General features: G+C 72.0%; 4 protein-coding genes across 4 annotated transcripts; 2 read left to right on the top strand and 2 right to left on the bottom strand.

Annotated features, from left to right (window-relative positions):
* Positions 1-335: 335 nt before the first annotated feature.
* On the bottom strand, positions 336-7,864 carry CCDC142 (coiled-coil domain containing 142). The gene is made up of 10 exons (XM_061358507.1): positions 7,630-7,864; positions 7,261-7,360; positions 5,813-7,143; positions 5,692-5,770; positions 4,641-4,996; positions 3,516-3,653; positions 2,876-2,990; positions 1,982-2,159; positions 1,691-1,902; positions 336-592 (listed from the first exon to the last, which is right to left on the bottom strand). Exons 1-10 carry the CDS (start codon positions 7,675-7,677, stop codon positions 336-338), a joined length of 2,814 nt encoding a protein of 937 aa, XP_061214491.1. The 5' UTR covers positions 7,678-7,864.
* A 479-nt stretch (positions 7,865-8,343) lies between these two features.
* LOC133214976 (inner centromere protein-like) lies at positions 8,344-10,721 on the top strand. Its single transcript, XM_061358509.1, has 6 exons — positions 8,344-8,389; positions 8,477-8,793; positions 8,877-8,960; positions 9,445-9,513; positions 10,259-10,399; positions 10,506-10,721. Exons 1-6 carry the CDS (start codon positions 8,350-8,352, stop codon positions 10,719-10,721), a joined length of 867 nt encoding a protein of 288 aa, XP_061214493.1. The 5' UTR covers positions 8,344-8,349.
* Positions 10,689-14,594, top strand: LOC133214975 (uncharacterized). The gene is made up of 9 exons (XM_061358508.1): positions 10,689-10,776; positions 11,937-12,027; positions 12,122-12,284; positions 12,785-12,922; positions 13,772-13,865; positions 13,961-14,045; positions 14,131-14,205; positions 14,305-14,407; positions 14,502-14,594. Exons 1-9 carry the CDS (start codon positions 10,767-10,769, stop codon positions 14,592-14,594), a joined length of 852 nt encoding a protein of 283 aa, XP_061214492.1. The 5' UTR covers positions 10,689-10,766.
* A 2,261-nt stretch (positions 14,595-16,855) lies between these two features.
* On the bottom strand, positions 16,856-21,860 carry LBX2 (ladybird homeobox 2). Its single transcript, XM_061358506.1, has 2 exons — positions 21,491-21,860; positions 16,856-17,238 (listed from the first exon to the last, which is right to left on the bottom strand). The coding sequence occupies exons 1-2, from the start codon at positions 21,825-21,827 to the stop codon at positions 16,856-16,858; spliced, it is 720 nt and encodes a 239-aa protein (XP_061214490.1). The 5' UTR covers positions 21,828-21,860.
* Between the last annotated feature and the right edge of the window lie 627 nt (positions 21,861-22,487).

The raw sequence follows: 22,487 nt of genomic DNA, 5'->3' as shown, positions 1-22,487 counted from the left end.
GATAGCGCCCCCTGGTGGGCGGGAGGATTGACAGCAGGCTAAGGCACCGCAGAGCCCCCCCCACCACCCAGGCACGGAGCCCTTCGCTGTGTGCCCATGGATGGGGGGCTCTTGGGTACGAGGGTTTGGGGGGCACAAGCTCAGGACCCCCCCAAACCCCCATTGTGGTGGGGGGCGATGCCCGGTGACAGCCCCCGGTCACTGCTTGACCTCTCCGGTGTCGCCCTCTGCAGATGAGGATGAAGAGGGGCAGCCCCTCGGGTCCGGTGTCCCCCGGTGCCCCCCCCCTCTCCCCCCGCACGGGACTCGGAGCCGGTCCCGGTCCCGTTCAGGGTTTATTGCCCGGAGGGGTCGCGGATGCAGGGGAGCCCCGGGAGCCGCCACCGCCGAGCGCGGTGCAGCCTCAGCGCCAGCCACTGCTGCTGCTGCGGGCCCGACGGGCAGGACCCGGGCACCCCGGAGCGCGCCGGCCCCGCGGCACCGGCAGGGAACGGGGAGGGAGGCACCGGCACCGGCACCGGAGGCTCCAGCGTGTCCAGGCCCTGCGGGGTCCCCGCTGCCGGCTCCGGGGGGCGGGAGCCGTTGTCCGAGCCTGGGGGGGGGGGGGAGGAGGGGATGGAGATGGGGGGGCCCCGGCCCCACGCGCTCCATGAGACCATGGCCGGGACTGGGATGGGCACAGCCCGTGGGGGGATGGGCACAGCCCGTGGGGGGATGGACCCGGCCCAGTCCCCATCGCATCCTCGTCCCCACCCGTCCCTGCCCTGACCGCATCCCCATGGCCCCAACCTCAGCCCCATCTGATCCCATCTCCATCCCCTCCCCATCCACATCCCTGGCTCCATCCCATCCCCATCCCCATGATCCCCATCCCCATGTCCCCATCCCCACCCTTGTCCCTATCCCATATCCATCCCCAACCTATCCCCATCTCCATCCTCATCCCCACCCATCCTCATCCCCACCCTGTTCCCATCCCTGTTGACCATCTCATCCCATCCCATCCCCATTGTAACCCCCATCCCCATCCCATCCCCATCCCATCCCCATCCCATCCCCATCCCATCCCATCCCCATCCCATCCCCATCCCATCCCCATCCCCATCCCATCCCATCCCCATCCCATCCCCATCCCCATCCCATCCCCATCCCATCCCCATCCCATCCCCATCCCATCCCATCCCATCCCATCCCCATCCCATCCCATCCCCATCCCCATCCCCTCCCCATCCCATCCCCATCCCCATCCCCATCCCCATCCCATCCCCATCCCCATCCCCATCCCCATCCCATCCCCATCCCCATCCCCATCCCCTCCCCATCCCATCCCCATCCCCATCCCCATCCCCATCCCCATCCCCATCCCCATCCCCATCCCATCCCCATCCCATCCCCATCCCCATCCCCATCCCCATCCCATCCCCATCCCCATCCCATCCCATCCCATCCCCATCCCCATCCCCATCCCCATCCCATCCCCACCCCCATCCCCATCCCCATCCCATCCCCATCCCCATCCCCATCCCCATCCCCATCCCATCCCCATCCCCATCCCATCCCCATCCCCATCCCCATCCCCATCCCCATCCCCATCCCATCCCCATCCCCATCCCCATCCCCATCCCCATCCCATCCCCATCCCATCCCCATCCCATCCCCATCCCCATCCCCACCCCATCCCCACACCCACAGCAGTGCCTGAGGCTGTTCCAGGGCCGTGCTCGGGCTCTGCCCGTGGCTCCGGGCTGCTGCAGGAGGCACCGGATGGCTCCGTCCATCCGCTGGAAGGCGCCCAGGGCCGCCAGCTCCCGCCGGGCCTCCGGGGCCAGCCCGGAGCGCTCCGAGGCCACGAGCTCCCGCACCAGCTCCAAGTCCTGCCGGAGCTGCAGCGCCCCCTGCAGGCTGCGGGCGGCGCGCTCAGCGGGGCCGCGGCGCCCCCGCTCCCGGCCCCGGTGCCCCGGTCCCGGCCCCGGTGCCGTACCTGAAGCGGATGCGGTGCTCCAGGATGTGCTCCATCCACGCCTCCAGGAAGGCCGTGGTGCCCCCGGCCATGGCGGGGGCCTGCGCGTCCCGGGGCAGCAGCCGCGCTCCCTGCAGCACCTGCCCCAGTACCGCCTGCGCTGCTGCTGCTGCGTACGCACTGGGGCCACTGGGCAGCTCTGGGTACGGAAACAGCGTCAGGGCTGCCTGTGCTGCTGCCTGTACCCTGTGCTGCTGCCTGTACCCTGCTGCCTGCACCCTGTGCTGCTGCCTGCACCCTGCGCTGCTGCTGCTGCGTACGCACTGGGGCCACTGGGCAGCTCTGGGGCACGGCAACAGCGTCAGGATTGACTGTGCTGCTGCCTGTACCCTGCTGCCTGTACCCTGCACCCTGCGCCCTGTATCCTGTACCCTGCGCTGCTGCTGCTGCGTACGCACTGGGGCCACTGGGCAGCTCTGGGTACGGAAACAGCGTCAGGATTGACTGTGCTGCTGCCTGTACCCTGTGCTGCTCCCTGCACCCTGTGCTGCTGCCTGTACCCTGCTGCCTGCACCCTGCTGCCTGTACCCTGTACCCTGCGCTGCTGCTGCTGCGTACGCACTGGGGCCACTGGGCAGCTCTGGGTACGGAAACAGCGTCAGGATTGACTGTGCTGCTGCCTGTACCCTGTGTGCTGCCTGTACCCTGCTCCCTGCACCCAACAGTGCTGCCTGTACCCTGCGCTGCTCCCTGCACCCTGTACTGCCTCCTGCACCCTGTGCCCTGCACCCTGTGCTGCTGTTTGCACCCTGCACCCAGCGCTGCTCCCTGCACCCTGCGCTGCTGCCTGCACCCTGCACCCAGCACCCCGCTCCGTGCCTGCAGGCGCTGCCCGCGCCGGGGCTCCCAACGCACCGGGCCGCAGGGGGCTCCTCCAGTGCTTGCCCCGGGGCATGGTCCGGTGGAAGATCTGCGCCGCCATCCGCTTGCAGCCCACGGAGAACACGCTCAGCACCTCCCCTGCAAGGAACTGCGGCGGGGGGGCATGGGATGGGATGGACGTGGCACAGCATGGAGCAGCATGAGCACATAGCCACAGCATGACACAACACAACACACCAACACCAACACACAACACAACACAACACACCAAGCACAGCATGGAGCAGCATGGCACAGCACAGCATGGCACAGCACAGCATGGCCACAGCATGGAGCAGCATGGCTGCAGCATGGCCATAGCACAGCATGGAGCAGCATGGCACAGCCACAGCATGGCCATAGCACAGCATGGCACAGCCACAGCATGGCCACAGCATGGCACAGCCGCAGCAGGCCACAGCACCAACACACACACAACACACACACACACACACAACACACACACACCCACACCACACACAACACACACAACACACACCACACCACACACACACACACACAGCACAGCAGGGCACAGGTGCAGCAGGGCATAGCACAGCATCGCTGCAGCATAGCACAGCATGGCCATAGCATGGCACAGAGCGGCCACGGCCCAGGTCCCAGAAGCGCGCACCTGGATGCTGGCGGCCATGGCGCGGATGAGCCGGCAGAGCTGCAGCTCCTGGGGGGGCAGCGGGGGGGAGGCAGCCCCCGGCTCCGGGAAGGGCCCGTTCAGCACCAGCACCAGCTCCTCCGTCTCCATCCGCAGCAGCTGGGGCACAGGGGAGGGGTGGGGAAGAGGGGGAGGGGGAGGGGGAGGGTTAGGGTTAGCCCCACAGCAGCCCCACAGCAGCCCCACGGCAGCCCTATAGCAGCCCCATGGCATCCCTATGGCAGCCCCACAGCAGCCCCACGGCAGCCCCACAGCAGCCCCACGGCACCCCTATAGCAGCCCCACGGCAGCCCCACGGCAGCCCCACGGCAGCCCCACAGCAGCCCCACGGCAGCCCCATAGCAGCCCCACGGCAGCCCCACGGCAGCCCCATAGCAGCCCCGCAGCATCCCTATGGCAGCCCCACAGCAGCCCCACAGCATCCCTATGGCAGCCCCACAGCAGCCCCATGGCATCCCTACAGCAGCCCCACAGCATCCCTATGGCATCCCTACAGCAGCCCCACGGCAGCCCCACGGCAGCCCCACAGCATCCCTATGGCAGCCCCATACAGCCCCACGGCATCCCTATGGGAGCCCCACAGCACCCCTATGGCATCCCTACAGCAGCCCCACGGCATCCCTATGGCAGCCCCATACAGCCCCACGGCATCCCTATGGCATCCCTACAGCAGCCCCACGGCAGCCCCACAGCATCCCTATGGCAGCCCCATACAGCCCCACGGCATCCCTATGGGAGCCCCACAGCACCCCTATGGCATCCCTACAGCAGCCCCACAGCATCCCTATGGCAGCCCCACAGCACCCCTATGACAGCCCCACAGCACCCCTATGGCGCCCCTATGGCAGCCCTATAGCAGCCCCACAGCAACCCTATGGCAGCCCCACGGCAGCCCCATGGCAGCCCCACAGCATCCCTATGGCAGCCCCACAGCAGCCCCGCAGCATCCCTATGGCAGCCCCACGGCATCCCTATGGCAGCCCCACAGCAGCCCCATGGCAGCCCCACAGCAGCCCCACAGCATCCCTATGGCAGCCCCACAGCACCCCTATAGCACCCCAGAAGCCACCCCCGCGGCGCCGGTACCTGCAGGTCCCCCTGGGTGAGGAGCAGGAACTGGGGCAGGGCCCAGGCCGCCAGGTACCTGCGGGCTCTGCCGCTGAGCCACGCGTGCGCCGCCTGCAGCGTGGCCACGCAGCAGCCCAGGACCTGCAGGCGCAGGCAGGGGGGCCCCGCAGGCAGCTCCGGGGGCGGGGGGGGCTGAGCCGTGGGGCAGGACCCGCAGTGCCCGGGCTGCGGGCGCAGGCAGCGCAGGGCCAGGGCCAGCCCCGGGTACAGGCGCTGCAGCAGCGCCGCTGTGCGGCTCCGCACCGCGCCCGACCCCGGCTCCGCCGCCCCGCAGCAGCTGTCGGAGAGAGCCGAGCCCAGCGCGCGGGTGAAGCCTGCGGGGACACGGCCGGTAGCGGCACGGATCCCATCCCGCACCCCACGGATCCCATCCCGCGCCCCACGGCTCCCGTCCCGCACCCCGTACCCAGAACCCCCATACGGGCGGTAGCCCCATGACTCCCATCCCGCACCCCGCGGCTCCCATCCCGCACCCCGGGGCTCCCGTCCCGCGCCCCACGGATCCCATCCCGCGCCCCACGGCTCCCGTCCCGCACCCCGTACCCAGAGCCCCCGTACGGGCAGTAGCCCCATGGGTCCCGTCCCGCACCCCACGGCTCCCATCCCGCACCCCACGGCTCCCGTCCCGCACCCCACGGATCCCATCCCGCACCCCACGGATCCCATCCCGCACCCCACGGCTCCCATCCCGCACCCCGCGGCTCCCATCCCGCACCCCACGGCTCCCGTCCCGCACCCCACGGCTCCCGTCCCGCACCCCGCGGCTCCCACCCCGCACCCCGCGGCTCCCATCCCGCACCCCCCGGCTCCCATCCCGCACCCCACGGCTCCCATCCCGCGCCCCACGGCTCCCGTCCCGCACCCCACGGCTCCCATCCCCACCCCGTGGCTCCCGTCCCGCACCCCACGGCTCCCATCCCGCACCCCATGGCCCCCATCCCGCACCCCGCGGCTCCCGTCCCGCACCCCGCGGCCCCCATCCCGCACCCCGTACCCGGTACCCCCGTACCTGTGTCCCAGCTCCGCAGCGCTCCCCAGCACAGCAGCCTCCGGCTGAGCCGCTCCAGCTCCTCCCGGTACTCCCGGGGCTCAGTCCCTGCATGGGGACGGGACCGGTTGTCAGGGGCCACCGGGAGCACCCCCGGTACCGGCCCCCTCCGCGGTCCCCACGCACCGGCCCCGATGGCGCCGCTCAGCTCCGCTCCGTGCCCCAGCGCGGCGCTAACGGCGCTCCAGAACAGCGGCCGGTACCGTGCGAGCAGGGCCTGGGCCCCCGGTACCGGTGCCCAAGCGGCAGAGCCCGGCTCTTGGGGCTTGTCCTTGGGTCCGTGGAGCTGGGGGCTGCCGGGTGAGGCCCCGAGCAGGAGCCCCAGGAGCTCCTCATCCTCCCTGCACAGCGCCCGCAGCGCCATGGGGCAGGGACCCGCATCCGCCGCGGAACCGAGCTCCGGTGACCGGGGCACCGCGGTGCCCTCCGAGCGCACGGGCTCATCCCCACCAGCACCGGCCCCGGGCCGCGGCTGCAGGAAGGGCCGGAGCCGCTCGGCCGCCAGGCGGCCCCGCTCGGCTGCCAGGACCCGCAGCACCCGGGACACCGGGAATGTGCGGGACGCGGCTCCGGTAGCACCGGGACGGGCGGCGGAAGGGCCCAGCTCCGGCTCCAGCTCAGCCACGGCCCGGTTGTAGATGGCCAAGGCCTGGAAGAGGTCGGAGAGCAGCGCCGGGAGGGCCGCGGCGGCACCGGGGGTCCGGGCCAGCGCCCGCAGCCGCGCCTCGGCGAGGAGCTCCGCCAGGCCCAGCGCCTGCAGCGCCTGCAGCACCAGCGCCCGCCGCATGTGCGCCACCGCCTCCCCCCGCTGCAGCACCAGCGCCCGCAGCCACGGGTCCCCCCGCAGCCGCCGCCGCAGCGCGCTCCAGTGCCCGCTGTGCGCCCGCAGCTCCCGGAACAGCTCCCGCAGCCGCGGCCCCGCTCCGGGCTCCGGTACCGGCTCCTGCAGCAGCGCCAGCAGCCGGCGGAGGAAGCGGGAGGCGGCGTGGAGCCGCCGGGTGTAGTCACGGGCGAGGCAGAGGAGGTGGCGGTGCCGCAGCAACGCGTGCAGGGCCGCGCCGCGCTCGGCCACGCGTGGGTGAACCGGGTGGAACGAGAAGGCCGCGCCGGTGGTGACGGCGGCGCCGGGGTCGGTGTCGGCGGGAGGCGGCCGCACGTGGCCGTGGAAGGTCTCGGTGCGCGGATCCTCCCGGACGCGGAGGCAGCGGCGCAGCCCCGGGAAGCTCCGCTCCAGCGGGATCAGGAGCGCGGAGGCCTCCGCTTCATCCTCGTCCTCATCCTCGTCCTCGCTGCCGGGGCCGCGCCGCCGGGGCCGCGGGGGGAGCAGGCGCCGCAGACCGGGGCTCACGCAGCCGCGCAGCATCGCCTCGGCCTTCCGCAGGGAGCGGGACAGGGGCCCCCCGGTGCTGCTGCCTGCGGGGAGCGGGACCCTCGGTGCGGGACCCCCAGCCCCTCTCCGCACACTCTGGGGTGCCGCAGCCCCGCTCGCACCGCACGGACACGTTCATTGCACCCGGCCCCGGCCCTCACCTGGCTCCGGGGGTGCCCCGCGGGGAGCCCCGTCCCCGGGCAGGGCCGGCAGCAGCAGCGGGACGAGGCCGCCGGCGCCGGCGACATCGCGGACAGGGACCTGCGGGAGCGCGGGCGGTCAGAGCCGGGAGGGGCGGGACTAACGCGGAAGGGGGCGTGGCCTGAGCGCTGTTCCCGCCCCTCGCCTTTGGCAGCCGCGGAGTCGCCCTCGTGGCCACGCCCCCCCGATCAGACCACGCCCCCCCGGGGGCCGTTGCCAGGGAGACGCTAAACGCGGCTCGGGCCTAGCCCACGCACCGGGCCCGGGCCCCGCCGGTGCCCCCGGTGATGGGGCTGATCCCGGGGCTCCGCGCCCGCTCGGGGCCTCACCTGCGGGCAGGGCTCCGCGCCGCGCCGCTCACGGCCGCCGTCCTCCATGCTGGGCCATGGCCGGGGGCGGTGGGAGGAAAGAGGCTTAGGCCGCGCCCGCGCTAATCCGGAGGAACGGGCAGGGCTGACCTGGCGGGAGGTCAGCGCCGGGGCGCCCGGCGCGGGGCGGCTCCGGAGCAGCGGGACTCGGCCGGGACCGCGGCTCCAGGGGCGGCGGGGCCGGCGGAAGCGGCCGCGGAGCCGCGGCGCTGCTCGGTACGGACCTCGCGGGCCGCCGTCCTGCCAGCACCCAGCATGGCGGCGGGGCGGCCCCGGCAGGCGCCGTGCCCCACTTCCGGTCCGCCCAGTGCCCCTCTTCCGGTCCTCCTTGGGCCCCGTTGGCGGCGTGGGGCGATGCGGGAAGCGGGCGGGGAGCGCAGCCCGGGGCTGGGCCCCTCCGGGAGCGGGGCTGCCCCCGCCGCCTGTCCCTGGGGCTGCGTGCTCGGTCCCGGCGGCTGGAGCGGCGGTACGGGGGGGGGGAGGGGGGCGGTGGGACCGAGGGGCGGGTTGGGGGGCACGGGAGGGGGAGGCTCCTCGCGGGGGGGCGGAGCCTACCCCGGCTCCGCCCCCGCTCCGCTCTGGCTCCGCCCCCGCTGGGTTTCGCTTTCGGTTTCGTTACGCGCGGCTCCGCTCCCCGCAGCTCCGTTCTGCCCCCGCCACTGCCCGCCCGACCTCAGCGCCATGGGCGACGGGACCGGGGCCTGGGACGCGCTCGGCCGCGGTGAGTCGGGGGGGGAGCCGCGGTGCGGGCTGCGGGGGTCCCGGTGCAGCGGAGCTGCCGCTGACGGCCCCGGTTCTGTCCGAGCAGGTCCCGGCTTCTGGTACTGCCCCGCGCGGCTGGAGGCGTCCAGCGAGGAGGAGGAGGAGGAGGAAGATGAGGAGTATGAGGAGTTCCCGTGGTCGTGGTCGTTGTCGTGGCCCGGGGCCTTTCCCGGTGCGGTTCCCGTCGGTGTTCCCGGTGTGGTTCCCGGTGCGGTTCCCGGTGCTGACGGCGACCCCGGCGCCACCTTCTGCGGGCTCCGCAAAGCGTTTCTGGTGCAGGAGCCGCTGCGGCCGCCCCCGAGCGCGCTGGAGGCGAAGCTGCGCTGGCTCCCGGCCCCGCGGGAGCTCCGGCCCACGGCAGAGGTGCGGGGCCCGCAGGCGGGGGTAGGGGGGGGCAGCTCCCGGGGCGCTGGAGGCTCCCGGTGTCTCCGTCCCTCCCTCCCCAGGAAGCGGAGCGGAACGCGCAGGAGCTGGTGGCGGAGGAGGAGCGGGTGAAGAGGAAGGCGGAGAAGAAGAAGCTGAAGAAGAAGGTGGGTGCCCGGGGGGGCTCTGTGCCGGGGGCGGGGCTCCGTGCCGGGGGCGGGGCTCCGTGCCGGGGGCGGGGCTCCGTGCCGGGGGAATCTGTGCCGGGGGGCGTGGCTCTGTGCCCGGGGGGCGGGGCTCTGTGCCGGGCGGCTTGGGGCCGGGGGACTCTGTGCCGGGGGGCGGGGCTCTGTGCCGGGGGGCGGGGCTCTGTGCCGGGGGCGGGGCTCTGTGCCGGGGGAGGGGGGCTCTGTGCCGGGGAGCGGGGCTCTGTGCCGGGGGGCGGGGCTCTGTGCCGGGGGGGGGCTCTGCCGGGGGGCGGGGCTCTGTGCCGGGGGGGCGGGGCTCTGTGCCGGGGGGGCGGGGGCTCTGTGCCGGGGGAGGGGGCTCTGTGCCGGGGGGCGGGGCTCTGTGCCGGGGGCGGGGCTCTGTGCCGGGGGCGGGGCTCTGTGTCAAGGCCCGGTTATTCCCTGTGTGCTTCCCTGTTTCCAGAAGCAGAAAGAGAGGAAGAAACGGGAAAAGCTGCAACAGGAGTCCCAGGCCAAGCAGAAGACTGAGCCGGTGGGTGCTGTGGGGCACAGTGGGTGCTGTGGGGCACAATGGGTGCTGTGGGGCACGGTGGGTGCTGTGGGGCACAGTGGGTGCTGCGGGGCACGGTGGGTGATGTGGGACGTAGTGGATGCTGCAGGGCACAATTCATGCTGTGGGGCACAGTGGGTGATGCGGGGCATGGTGGGTGCTGTAGGATGCAGTGGGTCCTGTGGGGCACGGGGGGTGATGCGGGGCACAATGGGTGATGTGGAGCACAGTGAATGGTGTGGGGCACAGTGGGTGCTGCAGGGCACACTGGGTGCTCTGGGGCACAATGGGTGCTCTGGGGCACAGTGGGTGCTGCGGGGCACGGTGGGTGCTGTGGGGCACAGTGGGTGCTGTGGAGCACAGTGGGTGCTGCAGGGCACACTGGGTGCTCTGGGGCACAATGGGTGCTCTGGGGCACAATGGGTGCTGTGGGGCACACTGGGTGCTGCAGGGCACAGTGGGTGATGTGGGACACAGTGGGTGCTGTGGGGCATGGTGGGTGCTGTGGGACACAGTGGGCGCTACAGGGCACAATGGGTGCTGTGGAGCACGATGGGTGCTGTGGGATGCAGTGAGTGCTGCAGGACACGGTGCTGCAGGACGCAGTGGGTGCTGTGGGGCACGATGGGTGCTGCAGGGCACGGTGTGTGCCTGAAGGTGGGTGCCTGAAGGTGGGTGCTGTGGAGGGAGGAAAGGGTCAGATCCCCACTGCCCCCTCTCATTGCAGAGCCCCCCATCCCCGAGCAGCGCTGCAGCCCCCAGGCACCCCCAGGGCAGCGACGCTGAGGAGGAAGAGGGGGCTCGGACCCAGCCCACCCCCGGGGACAGCGCAGCCCCCCCGGGACAGGAGGCCCGGGCAGAGATGGAGGTGAGGGCTCCTGTGGGGCTCCCCATGGTGGCCCTGGGGCTGCACCCCCTCAGCCCCATGGCTGCGGCTCTGCCCTCCCTGCCCCTGCCCCTGCCCCTGCCCGCAGGAGGAGCTGGACCTGAGCTGCACCTTCGTGTTCAAAGCACGCCAGAAAGCGGGGGTGCGGCTCCCGGTGCCCAGCGGGGAGACCCCCCCCGGGCCGGGCCCTGAACGGGGCAGGAGGGCCCCGAGGAAGGTGAGGTGGGACCGGGGATGGGGACCGGAGCATGGGCAGGGGGGGGGCACTGCCTGCGATGGGCACCCAGCGCTGCCTCCCCCATAGGCCCCCCCTGCACCCCCGGACCCCAGCGCCGTGCAGCAGAGCCTGATGCTCGCAGGTCAGTGCTGGGGGGACCCCCCCCCTGCCGTGCTTAGGGGCGGTGCAGCCGCGGTGGCCCCATCCCGCCCCCAACGTGGCCCCGCCCCCAACGTGGCCCCGCCCCCAACGTGGCCCCGTCCCCAACGTGGCCCCATCCCCAACGTGGCCCCATCCCCAACGTGGCCCCGTCCCCAACGTGGCCCCGTCCCCAACGTGACCCCATCCCCAACGTGGCCCCATTCCCAACGTGGCCCCCTCCCCAACGTGGCCCCGTCCCCAACGTGGCCCCGTCCCCAACGTGGCCCCGTTCCCAACGTGGCCCCGTCCCCAACGTGGCCCCGCCCCCAACGTGGCCCCGTCCCCAACGTGACCCCATCCCCAACGTGGTCCCATTCCCAACGTGGCCCCGTCCCCAACGTGGCCCCGTTCCCAGCGTGGCCCCGCCCCGAGCGTGGCCCCGCCCCCAACGTGGCCCCGTCCCCAACGTGACCCCATCCCCAACGTGGCCCCATCCCCAACGTGGCCCCGTCCCCAACGTGGCCCCCCCCAACGTGGCCCCGCAACGGCCCCGTCCCCAACGTGGCCCCATCCCAACGTGGCCCCGTCCCCAACGTGACCCCGTCCCCAACGTGGCCCCGCCCCCAACGTGTCCCCAACGTGACCCCATCCCCAACGTGGCCCCATCCCCAACGAGACCCCACCCCCAACATGGCCCCGTCCCCAACGTGGCCCGCCCCCAGCGTGACCCCATCCCCAACGAGACCCCATCCCCAACGTGACCCCGTCCCCAACGTGACCCCATTTCCAACGTGGCCCCATCCCCAACGTGACCCCGCCCCCAGCGTGGCCCCGCCCCCAGCGTGGCCCCGTCCCCAACGTGACCCCGTCCCCAACGTGACCCCGTCCCCAACGTGGCCCCGTCCCCAACGTGGCCCCGCCCCCAACGTGGCCCCGTCCCCAACGTGGCCCCGTCCCCAACGTGGCCCCGCCCCCAGCGTGGCCCCGTCCCCAACGTGGCCCCGTCCCCAGCGTGGCCCCGCCCCCACCGTGGCCCCGTCCCCAACGTGGCCCCGTCCCCACCGTGGCCCCGTCCCCAACGTGGCCCCGTCCCCAACGTGGCCCCGCCCCCAGCGTGGCCCCATCGCATGGGCTCGGCAGCGGGCGCTCTTCCCCGCACAGGCCAAGGCAACGCGGCCGCGCTGCGGGGCTCCTACCCCGAGGCGGTGCGGGCGTTCACGGCAGCGCTGCAGCTGAACCCCCGCGAGCACCGGTGAGCACCGGATGGGGGGGGCGGCACCGGGAGCGGGGTGACCCCGGGGGTGGCGCAGCCGTGACCGGGGCCGGGCCCCCCCCCCCCCCCGTAGGCTCCTCGGGAACCGGTCCTATTGCTATGAGAAGCTGCAGCGGTACCGGGAGGCGCTGGGGGATGCGGAGCGGGCGCTGGGGCTGCAGCCCCATTGGGCCAAGGGGCTCTTCCGCAAGGGGAAGGCGCTGCGGGGGCTGCAGGTAAGGAGGGGGGGCTGCGGGGTGCAATGGGGGTCAATGGGGATGGGCTCTTCATTGGGGACTGCAGGGATTGGTAATGGGGGACCCCAAGCTCCTTCCCATCCCATCCCAACCCGTTCTATGGTTGATGAGGAGCCGGGGGGCTGCCGAGCTCCCTATGGGGCAGCCATGGGGCAGGGGCTGGGGCCTGCAGGGGGGCTGGGGCTCAGCACCCCTCTGTGGAGCCGGGGGGCTGGGGAGGTCCCCATGGGGCAGGGGCTGGGGCCTGCAGGGGGGCTGGGGCTCAGCACCCCTCTGTGGAGCCGGGGGGCTGGGGAGGTCCCCATGGGGCAGGGGCTGGGGCCTGCAGGGGGGCTGGGGCTCAGCACCCCTCTGTGGAGCCGGGGGGCTGGGGAGGTCCCCATGGGGCAGCCATGGGGCAGGGGCTGGGGCCTGCAGGGGGCTGGGGCTGGCGAGGTCCCCATGGGGCAGGGGCTGGGGCCTGCAGGGGGGCTCGGGCTCAGCACCCCTCTGTGTCCCAGCGCTACGCGGAGGCTGCCCAGGTCTTTGAGGAGCTGCTGCGGCTGCACCGCACTGGGACCAGCACCGGCACCGGCACCGGCGCTGACACCGACACCGATGCAGCCGCGCAGCTGGAGGCCTGCAGGGCACTGCTGCAGGTGAGCGCTGCACCCAGCATCCTCCAATGCACCCCCCAATGCACCCCAATGCACCCAGCACCCCCCAGTGCATCCCCAGTGCACCCAGCACCCCCCAGTGCATCCCCAGTGCACCCAGCATCCCCAATGCATCCCCAGTGCACCCAGCACCCCCCAGTGCATCCCCAGTGCACCCAGCACCCCCCAATGCACCCCCCAACGCACCCCAATGCACCCCAGTGCACTCAGCACCCCCCAATGCACTCAGCACCCCTCAATGCACCCCAGTGCACCCAGCACTCCCCAGTGCACCCAGCACCCCCCAATGCATCCCAGTGCTCCCAACGCACCCCAGTGCACCCAGCACCCCCCAGTGCACCCAGCACCCCCCAACGCACCCCAGTGCACCCAGCACCCCCAATGCAGCCCAGTGCACCCAGCACCCCCCAACGCACCCCAGTGCACCCAGCACCCCCCAATGCACCCCAGTGCACCCAGCACCCCCAATGCATCCCAGTGCACCCAGCAGTCCCAGTGCACCCCAGTGCACCTTGCACCCCTCAACACAGCCCCTCACCCCTTGTATCCCACCCCAGGCCCTGCGCTCCCCAGCCCACCCCCATTCCCAGCACCCCCAATGCACTCCCAGTACCACCCACCCCATCCCCATCCGCAGCTCACTCCCACCCTAACCCCCCCCATCCCATTCCTGGACCCCCACACTACCCCTTGGTACCCTACAACCCATCCCCCAACCCATCCCTGTATCCCAGCACCCCTCACCCAGTCCCTGGCACCCCACAGCCCCCCTTACACCCCCAGCTGCACCCCCCTGGCTCACACCCCATGGTCTGACCTCTCCCCCAACAGCGGAGCAGCCTTGGGGGGGTTCCCCCATCTCCCCCCCCCATCACCCCCCTATCCCCAATGGAGGCTGCGGAGCCGGTGCTGCCCCTCCGGTCCGGTAAGAGACCCCGGTTTGGGGGGGGGGGGCAAAGGGCCGTGGTTTTGGGGGTCTCAGGGGGCCGTTGGGGCTGGGATTGACCCATGGTGTCACAGGGAGCAGCCAGGACCAGGGCAGGGGCATGAGCGGCTTCACCCCCACTGGGAGCTCCAGTATCCAGGCCCAGTGCCAGCCCTCCAGGTACAGCTGAGAATGGGGGGGGCGCAGTCCCGGGGTGCGGAACTGAACCCCAAAACCCCCCCAGTGACCAGCGGTGCCTCGGCAGGGGCTGCTTCCCACTGTGGGTGGGCAACATCACCCCCAGCATCAGCAGGAGCGTGCTGCAGCGCTGCTTCGGACAGTGAGCACGGGGCCCCTGTACCCCCAAACCCCTTCTCCCCTTACCCAAAGCGGGGGTCCCCAATGGAGCTGGGGGTCCCTAACGCTGCCCCCCCCCCAGCTTTGGGGACATCCAATCCATCCGGATGCTGCCTGAGCGCCGCTGCGCCTTCCTCAACTACACCTGCAAGGAGGCGGCCGAAGCGGCCTTCGAGGCCATGAGGGTGAGCGGGGACCCCCGAACCCCCCCTTTCTCTTTGCACCCCCCTTTTCCTCCCTCTCCATTCCCATCTCCCCCCTTCTCATTGCCCCCCCCAGGACTCCCCAGTGGAAGGCACCCTCCTGGCCCTGCAGCTCAAGCACCCATCTCACGCCACCCCGCGCCCACGTTCCTACCGGGAACCCCAATAACCAGGGGGGCCCCCCCACCCTTTGGTGCCTCCTGCCTGCACCCAGCCTGTGCCTTGTCCCCCATTGCGGGCAGCAGGACCGGGCCCCCCCCCCCGGTACCGGGTGCACCGGGAGGGGGGGGGGCCGGGCCGTGTCCCCCCCGCACCCCCCTTCAGGGTCTTGCCCCCTGTGGGGGTTTTAATAAACCGGAACCTCAGCGTCGCGTCCGTCCGGTACCGGCGCCCCGGGGGGGGGGAGGGGATTTAATTACTATGCAAATGAGGCGCGGAGCGGCCGTAATTAATCACTCGTTAGAAGCAATGGAGAGCGGCGGGAGGCGGCGGCGCCGTCAGCCGGAAAATTGGGAACGGCGGGGGGGGGGGGGGGCCCCCGGCATCAGGCGCCGCCCCGAGGCCCCGGTGATGGGCACCGACCCTTCCAAGGATCGGGGAGGGGGGTCCAGGGGGGGGAGCCCCTCGGCATCAGGCGCCGCCTGACACGAGGCTCGGTGATGGGCACCGACCCTTCCAAGGATCGGGGGGGGTCCACGCGGGAGGGGGGGAGCCCCCCGGCATCAGGCGCCGCCCCGAGGCCCTGGTGATGGGCACCGACCCTTCCAAGGATCGGGGGGGGGGGTCCCGCGGGGGGGGGCAGCCCCCTCGGCATCAGGCAGCGCCCCGAGGCCCCGGTGATGGGCACCGACCCTTCCAAGGATCGGGGGATCCACGGGGGGGGGGGAGCCCCTCGGCATCAGGCGCCGCCCAGAGGCCCCGGTGATGGGCACAGACCCTTCCAAGGATCGAGGGAGGAGGAGTCCCACGGGGGGGGGGGGAGCCCCTCGGCATCAGGCGCCGCCCGAGGCCCCGGTGATGGGCACCGACCCTTCCAGGGATCGGGGGGGGATCGCGGGGGGGGGGGAGCCCCCCGGCATCAGGCGCCGCCCCGAGGCCCCGGTGATGGGCACCGACCCTTCCAAGGATCGGGGGGATCCACGGGGGGGGGGAGCCCCTCGGCATCAGGCGCCGCCCCGAGGCCCCGGTGATGGGCACCGACCCTTCCAAGGATCGGGGGGCGATCCACGGGCAGTGCGGGAGGGCAATGAGGACCTGGGGGGGGGGGGAGCCCCTCGGCATCAGGCGCCGCCCCGAGGCCCCGGTGATGGGCACCGACCCTTCCAAGGATCGGGGGGGGATCCACGGGCAGTGCGGGAGCTCAATGAGGACCATGGAGAGGGGGGGGATGCACATGCAGCTATTGTGGGTGCTGTGGGGTAGCAGCCCAGAGGCCACGGGGAGGGGGTATGGGGGGCACTCGGTGTCTCAGTGCTTGGGGGGGGACACATAAAGGTGCTTGGGCTGGTTTATGCGGGGGCAGGGATGTGTTGTGCGGTGATGCAGGCACTGGGAGGCACGGGAAAGGGGGGGGGCAGGATGGGACCCCCCCTTTCCTCCGCCTCCCCCCCCCGTCCCTGTCAGCCCCATCCCGCTCCTGTCGCATCAAACGGGGTCCCCCGGGACGTTCCCAGGCGTTCCTAGAGGCGCAATCTCATTTCTCGCCTCCCCCCCCCCCACGCGGGCGGCTGCGGTTCGACAATGGCAAAACGGGGGGGGAGGGGGGGGATTTGGGGGGGTTTGGGGGGGATTTGGGGGGGTTTGGGGGGATCGGTGGTGTTTAGGAGGGATTGGGGGGGGGTCGCTGCCGCCGTCCTTCCACAGGCTCGTGGGGGACCCCCCCCTCTTGGTTGCCTCCCCCCCGCCCATCCCCGCGGCCTCCGGGCTGCTCCCGCGCTGAGTGACGTCACCGCTCCGCTCGGTGACGTCACCGGGGCGGCATGGACGAGGAAGCAGTGTCCCGGTGACACCCCCTCCCCCCCCCCTCCGCCCATCCCCAACCCGAGGGGACCCCGGTACTGCCGGTAGCGGGGCCACGGGGATGGGCGCAACCGGACATGGGGGGACCCCGGTGCCCCGTGTGCGTCCCCTCGCCCCGTTACGGGCATCCCCCGGTGTCCCCCGAGCCCCTCCGCGCTCCTTAATAACGTGTGGCCTTTATTCCCATTGTTCATACCGGGGCCGTACCCCCCCCCCTCCCCCCCCCACCGGTGCCCCCCGGGGACGGAGACGTCAGAAAATCCAATGAAAACGGGAATTAACCGAAAAAAACGGACCCCAAATTGCACCAAATCCGCCGGGACCGGGGGCTCGCTCAGTCTCGGTGCCGGCCCGGGACCCCCCCGGTGTGTGCGTGTGACCCCCCCCCCCCCCCCCTTTCCCGGTGCCGCTTCAGTCCCCCACATCGATCTCCTCCTCCGAGAGCTCCGCGGGGCCGGCGCCCGGTGCCGTTGCGGGGGGCAGCGGCGGGTCCGGGATGGCTGCGAGGTGGCGGAGGGCGGCGGGGGGCAGCGCCTGCAGCGAGGCCACGTCCGCCCGCAGCTCGTCCAGGTCCCGCTTGAGCTTGGCGCGGCGGTTCTGGAACCAGGTGATGACCTGCGCCGTGCTGAGCGCCAGCCGCGCCGCCAGCCGGTCCCGCTCCACCGGGGACAGGTACTTCTGGCGCAGGAAGCGCTGCTCCAGCTCCCGCAGCTGCTGCGCCGTGAACGCCGTCCGTGACTTGCGGCGCTTCTTGCACGGAGGGCGAGATCCAGGGACGGCCAAAGGCTCCCGACCTGCGGGGACAGCGGCACGGTACGGAACGGGAAGGGGAACGGGAAGGGGAACAGGAACGGGAAGGGGAACGGGAACGGGAACGGGAACGGGAACGGGAACGGGAAGGGGAAGGGGAACGGGAACGGGAACGGGAACGGCTCCCGAGCTGCAGGGACAGCGGCACGGTACGGAACGGGAAGGGGAACGGGAACGGGAACGGGAACGGGAACGGGAAGGGGAACGGGAACGGGAACGGGAACGGGAAGGGGAAGGGGAAGGGGAACGGGAAGGGGAACGGGAACGGCTCCCGAGCTGCGGGGACAGCGGCACGGTACGGAACGGGAACGGGAACGGGAACGGGAAGGGGAAGGGGAAGGGGAAGGGGAACGGGAACGGGAACGGCTCCCGAGCTAAGGGGACAGCGGCACGGTACGGAACGGGAACGGGAAGGGGAACGGGAACGGGAAGGGGAAGGGGAACGGGAACGGGAACGGGAACGGGAACGGGAACGGGAACGGGAATGGCTCCCGAGCTGCGGGGACAGCGGCACGGTACGGGAACGGGAACGGGAACGGCTCCCGAGTTATGGGGATAACGGCACGGTACAGAACGGGAAGGGGAACGGGAACGGGAACGGCTCCCGAGCTGCGGGTTCAGCGGGGTGGAATAGAACGGGAAGGGGAACGGGAACGGCTCCCGAGCTGCGGGGACAGCGGCACGGAACGGGAAGGGGAACGGGAACGGGAACGGGAACGGCTCCCGAGCTGCGGGGACAGCGGCACGGTACGGAACGGGAACGGGGACGGGAACGGGAACGGGAACGGCTCTCGAGCTGCGGGTTCAGCGGGCACGGAATAGAACGGGAACGGGTATGGCAGAGGGAACGGCCCGGGAACGGCACGGTACCGGCACGGCACGGCACAGCGTGGCACCGGCACGGCACAAGCAGCCGCACTGAACCGGGCCCAGCACGGTACAGCACCGGTAACGGTACCGGCATGGGCAGCGGCGTCGGCACCGGGTCGGCAGCAGCACAGCACGGCGCGGCACGGCACGGTACGGTACGGTACGGTACGGTACGGTACGGTACGGTACGGCACGGTACGGCACGGTACGGTACGGTACGGTACGGCACGGTACGGTACGGCGGTCTCAGCGCCGATCTTGTCCCGGCTGTGAAGCGCCGAGCACGGTAAAACCGGGCCCAGCTCCGCCGTTCAGAACAACCCGATCCCGGGCCCGCTGCCGGGAGCCCAGAACCGAGAACCGCTCGTCCCGTCCCACAGAGCCCGGTCCTGCCGGAGCCGCCGCCGCTCCCGGGGCTCCAAGCCCGGTTCCTCCCCGCCGCGGCTCGGCCCGACCCCGGCACCGGATCGGTCGGAGAGCCCGGGCCGCGGGGCCGGAACCGGCAACCGGGAAGAGCCGAGACCGGGAGCGGAGTCGTCGCCGGTTCGCAGAAGCCCCGGGGCCGGTGGTTTCCGGCCGCCGCTCCCAGCACGGCCGAGCCGCAGCCCCGAGGCCCCGACCCGAGCGCTCTGCTGCCGGTGGAGCGGATCCGGTGCCCATCAGCGGCATCGGTGCCGGTTCCACACCGGCAACAGGGTCCCGGTGCGTGTCGCGGTGCCGGTGCCGGCCCGTTAGAGCCTCCGTGGTGCCGGCGGGTCCATCCGCCGCCCGGTAACGTGGCTCCAGAGGCGCGGACCAGTCTCTGCTTTCCCCGTTACCGGCTCCCGCTTCCTCCGCTGCGGCGGGGCCTCGGGGCTGCTCTGCCCGTGACCTGTCGGTGGGTCCGGCCGTTACCGGGGGCCCGGGATGTCTCGGCAGTGTCCGTGGGTCCGGCCGTTACCGGAGGCCCGGGATGTCTCGGCTGTGTCCGTGGGTCCGGCCGTTACCGGAGGCCCGGGATGTCTCGGCGGTGTCCGTGGGTCCGGCCGTTACCGGAGGCCCGGGATGTCTCGGTGGTGTCCGTGGGTCCGGCCGTTACCGGAGGCCCGGGATGTCTCGGTGGTGTCCGTGGGTCCGGCCGTTACCGGAGGCCCGGGATGTCTCGGTGGTGTCCGTGGGTCCGGCCGTTACCGGAGGCCCGGGATGCCTCGGCGGTGTCCGTGGGTCCGGCCGTTACCGGAGGCCGGGGATGTCTCGGCGGTGTCCGTGGGTCCGGCCGTTACCGGAGGCCCGGGATGCCTCGGCGGTGTCCGTGGGTCCGGCCGTTACCGGAGCCCCGGGATGTCTCGGCGGTGTCGGTGGGTCCGGCCGTTACCGGAGGCCCGGGATGTCTCGGTGGTGTCCGTGGGTCCGGCCGTTACCGGAGGCCCGGGATGTCTCGGTGGTGTCCGTGGGTCCGTTGGGGCGATGGGGTTCGTGTCAGCGCTGATCGCTCCCGGTGAGAAGGTTTTGGGCGTTTTTCCCGTTCATTCCGCAGCCCCGCGGGTAACGGCAGCACCGGAACGACGGCAACCTCGAGCTTCCTCTGTCCCCGTTCACTTCGCCGTTAGCGGCGGCCGGGAAGGCTCCGTTCGAGGCCGCGCTCGGCCCCACCGTGTCCCTCTGTCCCGGCGGTAACGGGGCTTTCCCTCCGCTCCCGGAGCCCCGGCGCTGCCCGTTCCTGATCGTTTATCAGGCCGGTAACGGGTTTATTCCGTTCCCAACGGCCGTGTCCTTCCGTCCGTCCCATAACGGCTCTTCTCGTTCACTGCCGCGGCCCCGCTGCCCGGTTGTGTCCGCGCCTCCGTTCCGTAACGGGTTTTTACCTTATTCCTCGGTCTCGTTTCTCCCCGGTTTCCGTCCGTGCTGCGCCGTTTATTTCCGTTCATTCCCGGCCGCTGACCCGGGTCCGTCTGCCCGGCCGGGTTAACGCCGCTTTGGTGCTCGTTAATCGCGGGCCCCCGCTCTGCCCGTGGCCGGTGCCCGCCCGTTGAGGCCGCATCGGTAACTCCCGCAGCCCGCAGCGGAGCACGGTTTCGGTTTCGTTCATTCCCGGTGCTCGGCTCTGTCCGTGTCCGTCGCTCCGGCCGCGGATCGCCACTTCCGTTAATAACGGGAGCCCGGCTCTGTCCGTGTCCGTCGCTCCGGCCGCGGAACGCCGCTTCCGTTAATAACGGGAGCCCGGCTCTGTCCGTGTCCTTCGCTCCGGCCACGGAACGTCCCTTCCGTTAATAACGGGAGCTCGGCTCTGTCCGTGTCCCTCGGTCCGGCCGCGGAACGTCCCTTCCGTTAATAACGGGAGCTCGGCTCTGTCCGTGTCCGTCGCTCCGGCCGCGGATCGCCACTTTCGTTAATAACGGGAGCCCGGCTCCATCTGCCCGTGTCCGCCCGTTTCTTCGTTAACGGCGGGGGCCCCGCTGGGCCTCTCCGTGTGCCCGTTCTTCTCCGCTGGTTTCCGTTAATCTCGGTCTGCCCGTGTCCGTTTGTCCCTCCCGGTGAGGGGGGTTCCGTTACCGGTTGGGCTGCGCTCCTCCCGCCCGTGTCCGTTTGTCCCTCCCGGTGAGGGGGTTCCGTTACCGGTGGGGCTGCGCTCCTCCCGCCCGTGTCCGTTTGTCCCTCCCGGTGAGGGGGTTCCGTTACCGGTTGGGCTGCGCTCCTCCCGCCCGTGTCCGTTTGTCCCTCCCGGTGAGGGGGTTCCGTTACCGGTTGGGCTGCGCTCCTCCTGCCCGTGTCCGTTTGTCTGCTCGAGGGGGGGTTCGCAGCAGGATCCCGGCCCCGTTCCCCCGGTGGGGCCGATTCTTTCCCTCCGGGTCTTGCCGTACCCGGTGCCCCAAAGGAGCCGCCGACGGTGCCGGTGACCCCTCGGTAACGGGTTTCTACGGACGGAGAGGCCCCGGAGCCCACCGAGGGTCTGGGAAGTCGCCGCCGGTGCCGGTAAAGGAAGGGGCCTGCCCCGCAGCTCTGCTCCTGCGCTCGGTCACGGTCACGGTCACGGCTCGGCAGGGCCGGAGGCCGCCGCTTTCCCCGGTGAAGCCCGACCGGCACCGCGGGACCGATCCCTCCGCCCATCGCCGCTCCCGGAGCCGGAGCAGTGCCCGCGGGCCCCGGTAAAGCCGGGCCGGGCCCCGCCGCTCCCTCCGCGACTCCGCGCTCCCGAACCGGGCCCTCGGCCGCGAGGTGCCCCAGGGCGAGCACCGGCCCCGTCCCGGGCTCTCTCCGGACAAAACTTCCCCGGCTCGGGGCGAGGAGGACCCCGGTTCCCCGGCACCTGCGCGGTCCCCGCTCCCCCCCCCCCTTCATGCCCCCCGGTCCCCCCCGGTCCCCCCCGGTGCTCCCCGGTCCCGGTACCTTCCGCCGCCTGCAGCAGGCCCAGCTCCAGCCCCTGGAAGGTTTTGCTGGCGAGCTCCTCCAGCGCGCAGAGCGGCGAGGACGGGGCGATGCCGCCGCCGCGGGGCCCCGCAGCCTTCTCCGGGAGCCGGGCGGGGGTAGCGGCGGTCCCGGGGCCGGTGCCGGTACCGGAGCCGGTGCCGGTACCGGGGGGGCTCCCACCGCGGGGTCTCCCCAGGATGTCCTCGATGCCGAAGGGGGTCAGCGGCTTGTTGGAGCTGGCGGGCGGCGGGAGCTGGTCCAGGGCGCTCCGGCGGCAACCGGGGGAGGAACCGGGTGCCTCCCGCGCCGAGGTCATGGCGCGTCCGCTCTCCGGCCTTCAGCACCGCGCCCGCCTCATCCCGCCGCCGCCGTCCCGCAGCGGGGCCCGGTAACGGCGGCGGGGAGCGCTCGGTTTCCCGTTACCGGGAGCCGCTCCGCTTATCCCCAACGCTCCCCTTCAATCCCCGGTACCGGGAGCAGCTCCGCGGCCCCCCCCCCCCCTCCACCACCACCGCTCCCGGTCCCGCAGCCTTAAAGAGCCGGGGCTGGGGCGGCAAATTGGGCACCGGGAGGAGGAGGAGCCACGGACGGGGGATGAGATCGGGGGGGGGGGCACCGCTCCCGGGATGCGCCTCCCCCTTCCACAGCCATTTCCCACCCAAACGGGGGGGGCTTGGGTGCGTTCTGCCCCCCCCCCCCCCCCAAATTAAACCCTCAGCGGGGCTTTTACCGTCAGCACTGAATTTATGAGCTCCCCTGCTCTCAATGCCCCATAAAAGCGCAGGGGCCGCCGCGTCTGGGAGTGATTAAAGCCGCTTAGGGTGGGTTTTGGGTTTCAGAGCGTGGCCGGGCCATAAATCCCCCCCCCCCGTCCCCAATTCCCCGCTGCCCCCAAATTCCCGGTACAAATAGCTCCGGGATCCCCCGGGCTCATAAAAGGGCTCGGGATGGCCGCACACGGAGGTGAGGCGACACC

Source organism: Neopsephotus bourkii, unplaced genomic scaffold (assembly GCF_033783945.1).
Source record: "Neopsephotus bourkii isolate Nb327-2 ecotype Australia unplaced genomic scaffold, CSIRO-AGI_Nbou_v1 NB_943, whole genome shotgun sequence".
NCBI lineage: Eukaryota > Metazoa > Chordata > Aves > Psittaciformes > Psittacidae > Neopsephotus > Neopsephotus bourkii.
The sequence above is the reverse complement of the archived record's forward strand: the minus strand, read 5'-3'. Positions and strand labels throughout refer to the sequence as shown.

Coding starts and splice junctions, on each gene's coding strand:
- CCDC142 (XM_061358507.1), bottom strand. CDS start 7,677: ATGGAGGACGGCGGCCGTGAGCGGCGCGGCGCGGAGCCCTGCCCGCAG. Junction 7,144..7,260: donor CGGGGCACCCCCGGAGCCAG/GTGAGGGCCGGG, acceptor CGCTCCCCGCAG/GCAGCAGCACCGGGGGGCCC. Junction 3,654..4,640: donor TCACCCAGGGGGACCTGCAG/GTACCGGCGCCG, acceptor CCTGTGCCCCAG/CTGCTGCGGATGGAGACGGA.
- LOC133214976 (XM_061358509.1), top strand. CDS start 8,350: ATGGGCGACGGGACCGGGGCCTGGGACGCGCTCGGCCGCG. Junction 8,390..8,476: donor CTGGGACGCGCTCGGCCGCG/GTGAGTCGGGGG, acceptor CTGTCCGAGCAG/GTCCCGGCTTCTGGTACTGC. Junction 8,961..9,444: donor AGAAGAAGCTGAAGAAGAAG/GTGGGTGCCCGG, acceptor CCCTGTTTCCAG/AAGCAGAAAGAGAGGAAGAA.
- LOC133214975 (XM_061358508.1), top strand. Junction 13,866..13,960: donor GGTGCTGCCCCTCCGGTCCG/GTAAGAGACCCC, acceptor ATGGTGTCACAG/GGAGCAGCCAGGACCAGGGC. Junction 14,206..14,304: donor CTGCAGCGCTGCTTCGGACA/GTGAGCACGGGG, acceptor CCCCCCCCCCAG/CTTTGGGGACATCCAATCCA.
- LBX2 (XM_061358506.1), bottom strand. CDS start 21,827: ATGACCTCGGCGCGGGAGGCACCCGGTTCCTCCCCCGGTTGCCGCCGG. Junction 17,239..21,490: donor CCTGCTGCAGGCGGCGGAAG/GTACCGGGACCG, acceptor CTGTCCCCGCAG/GTCGGGAGCCTTTGGCCGTC.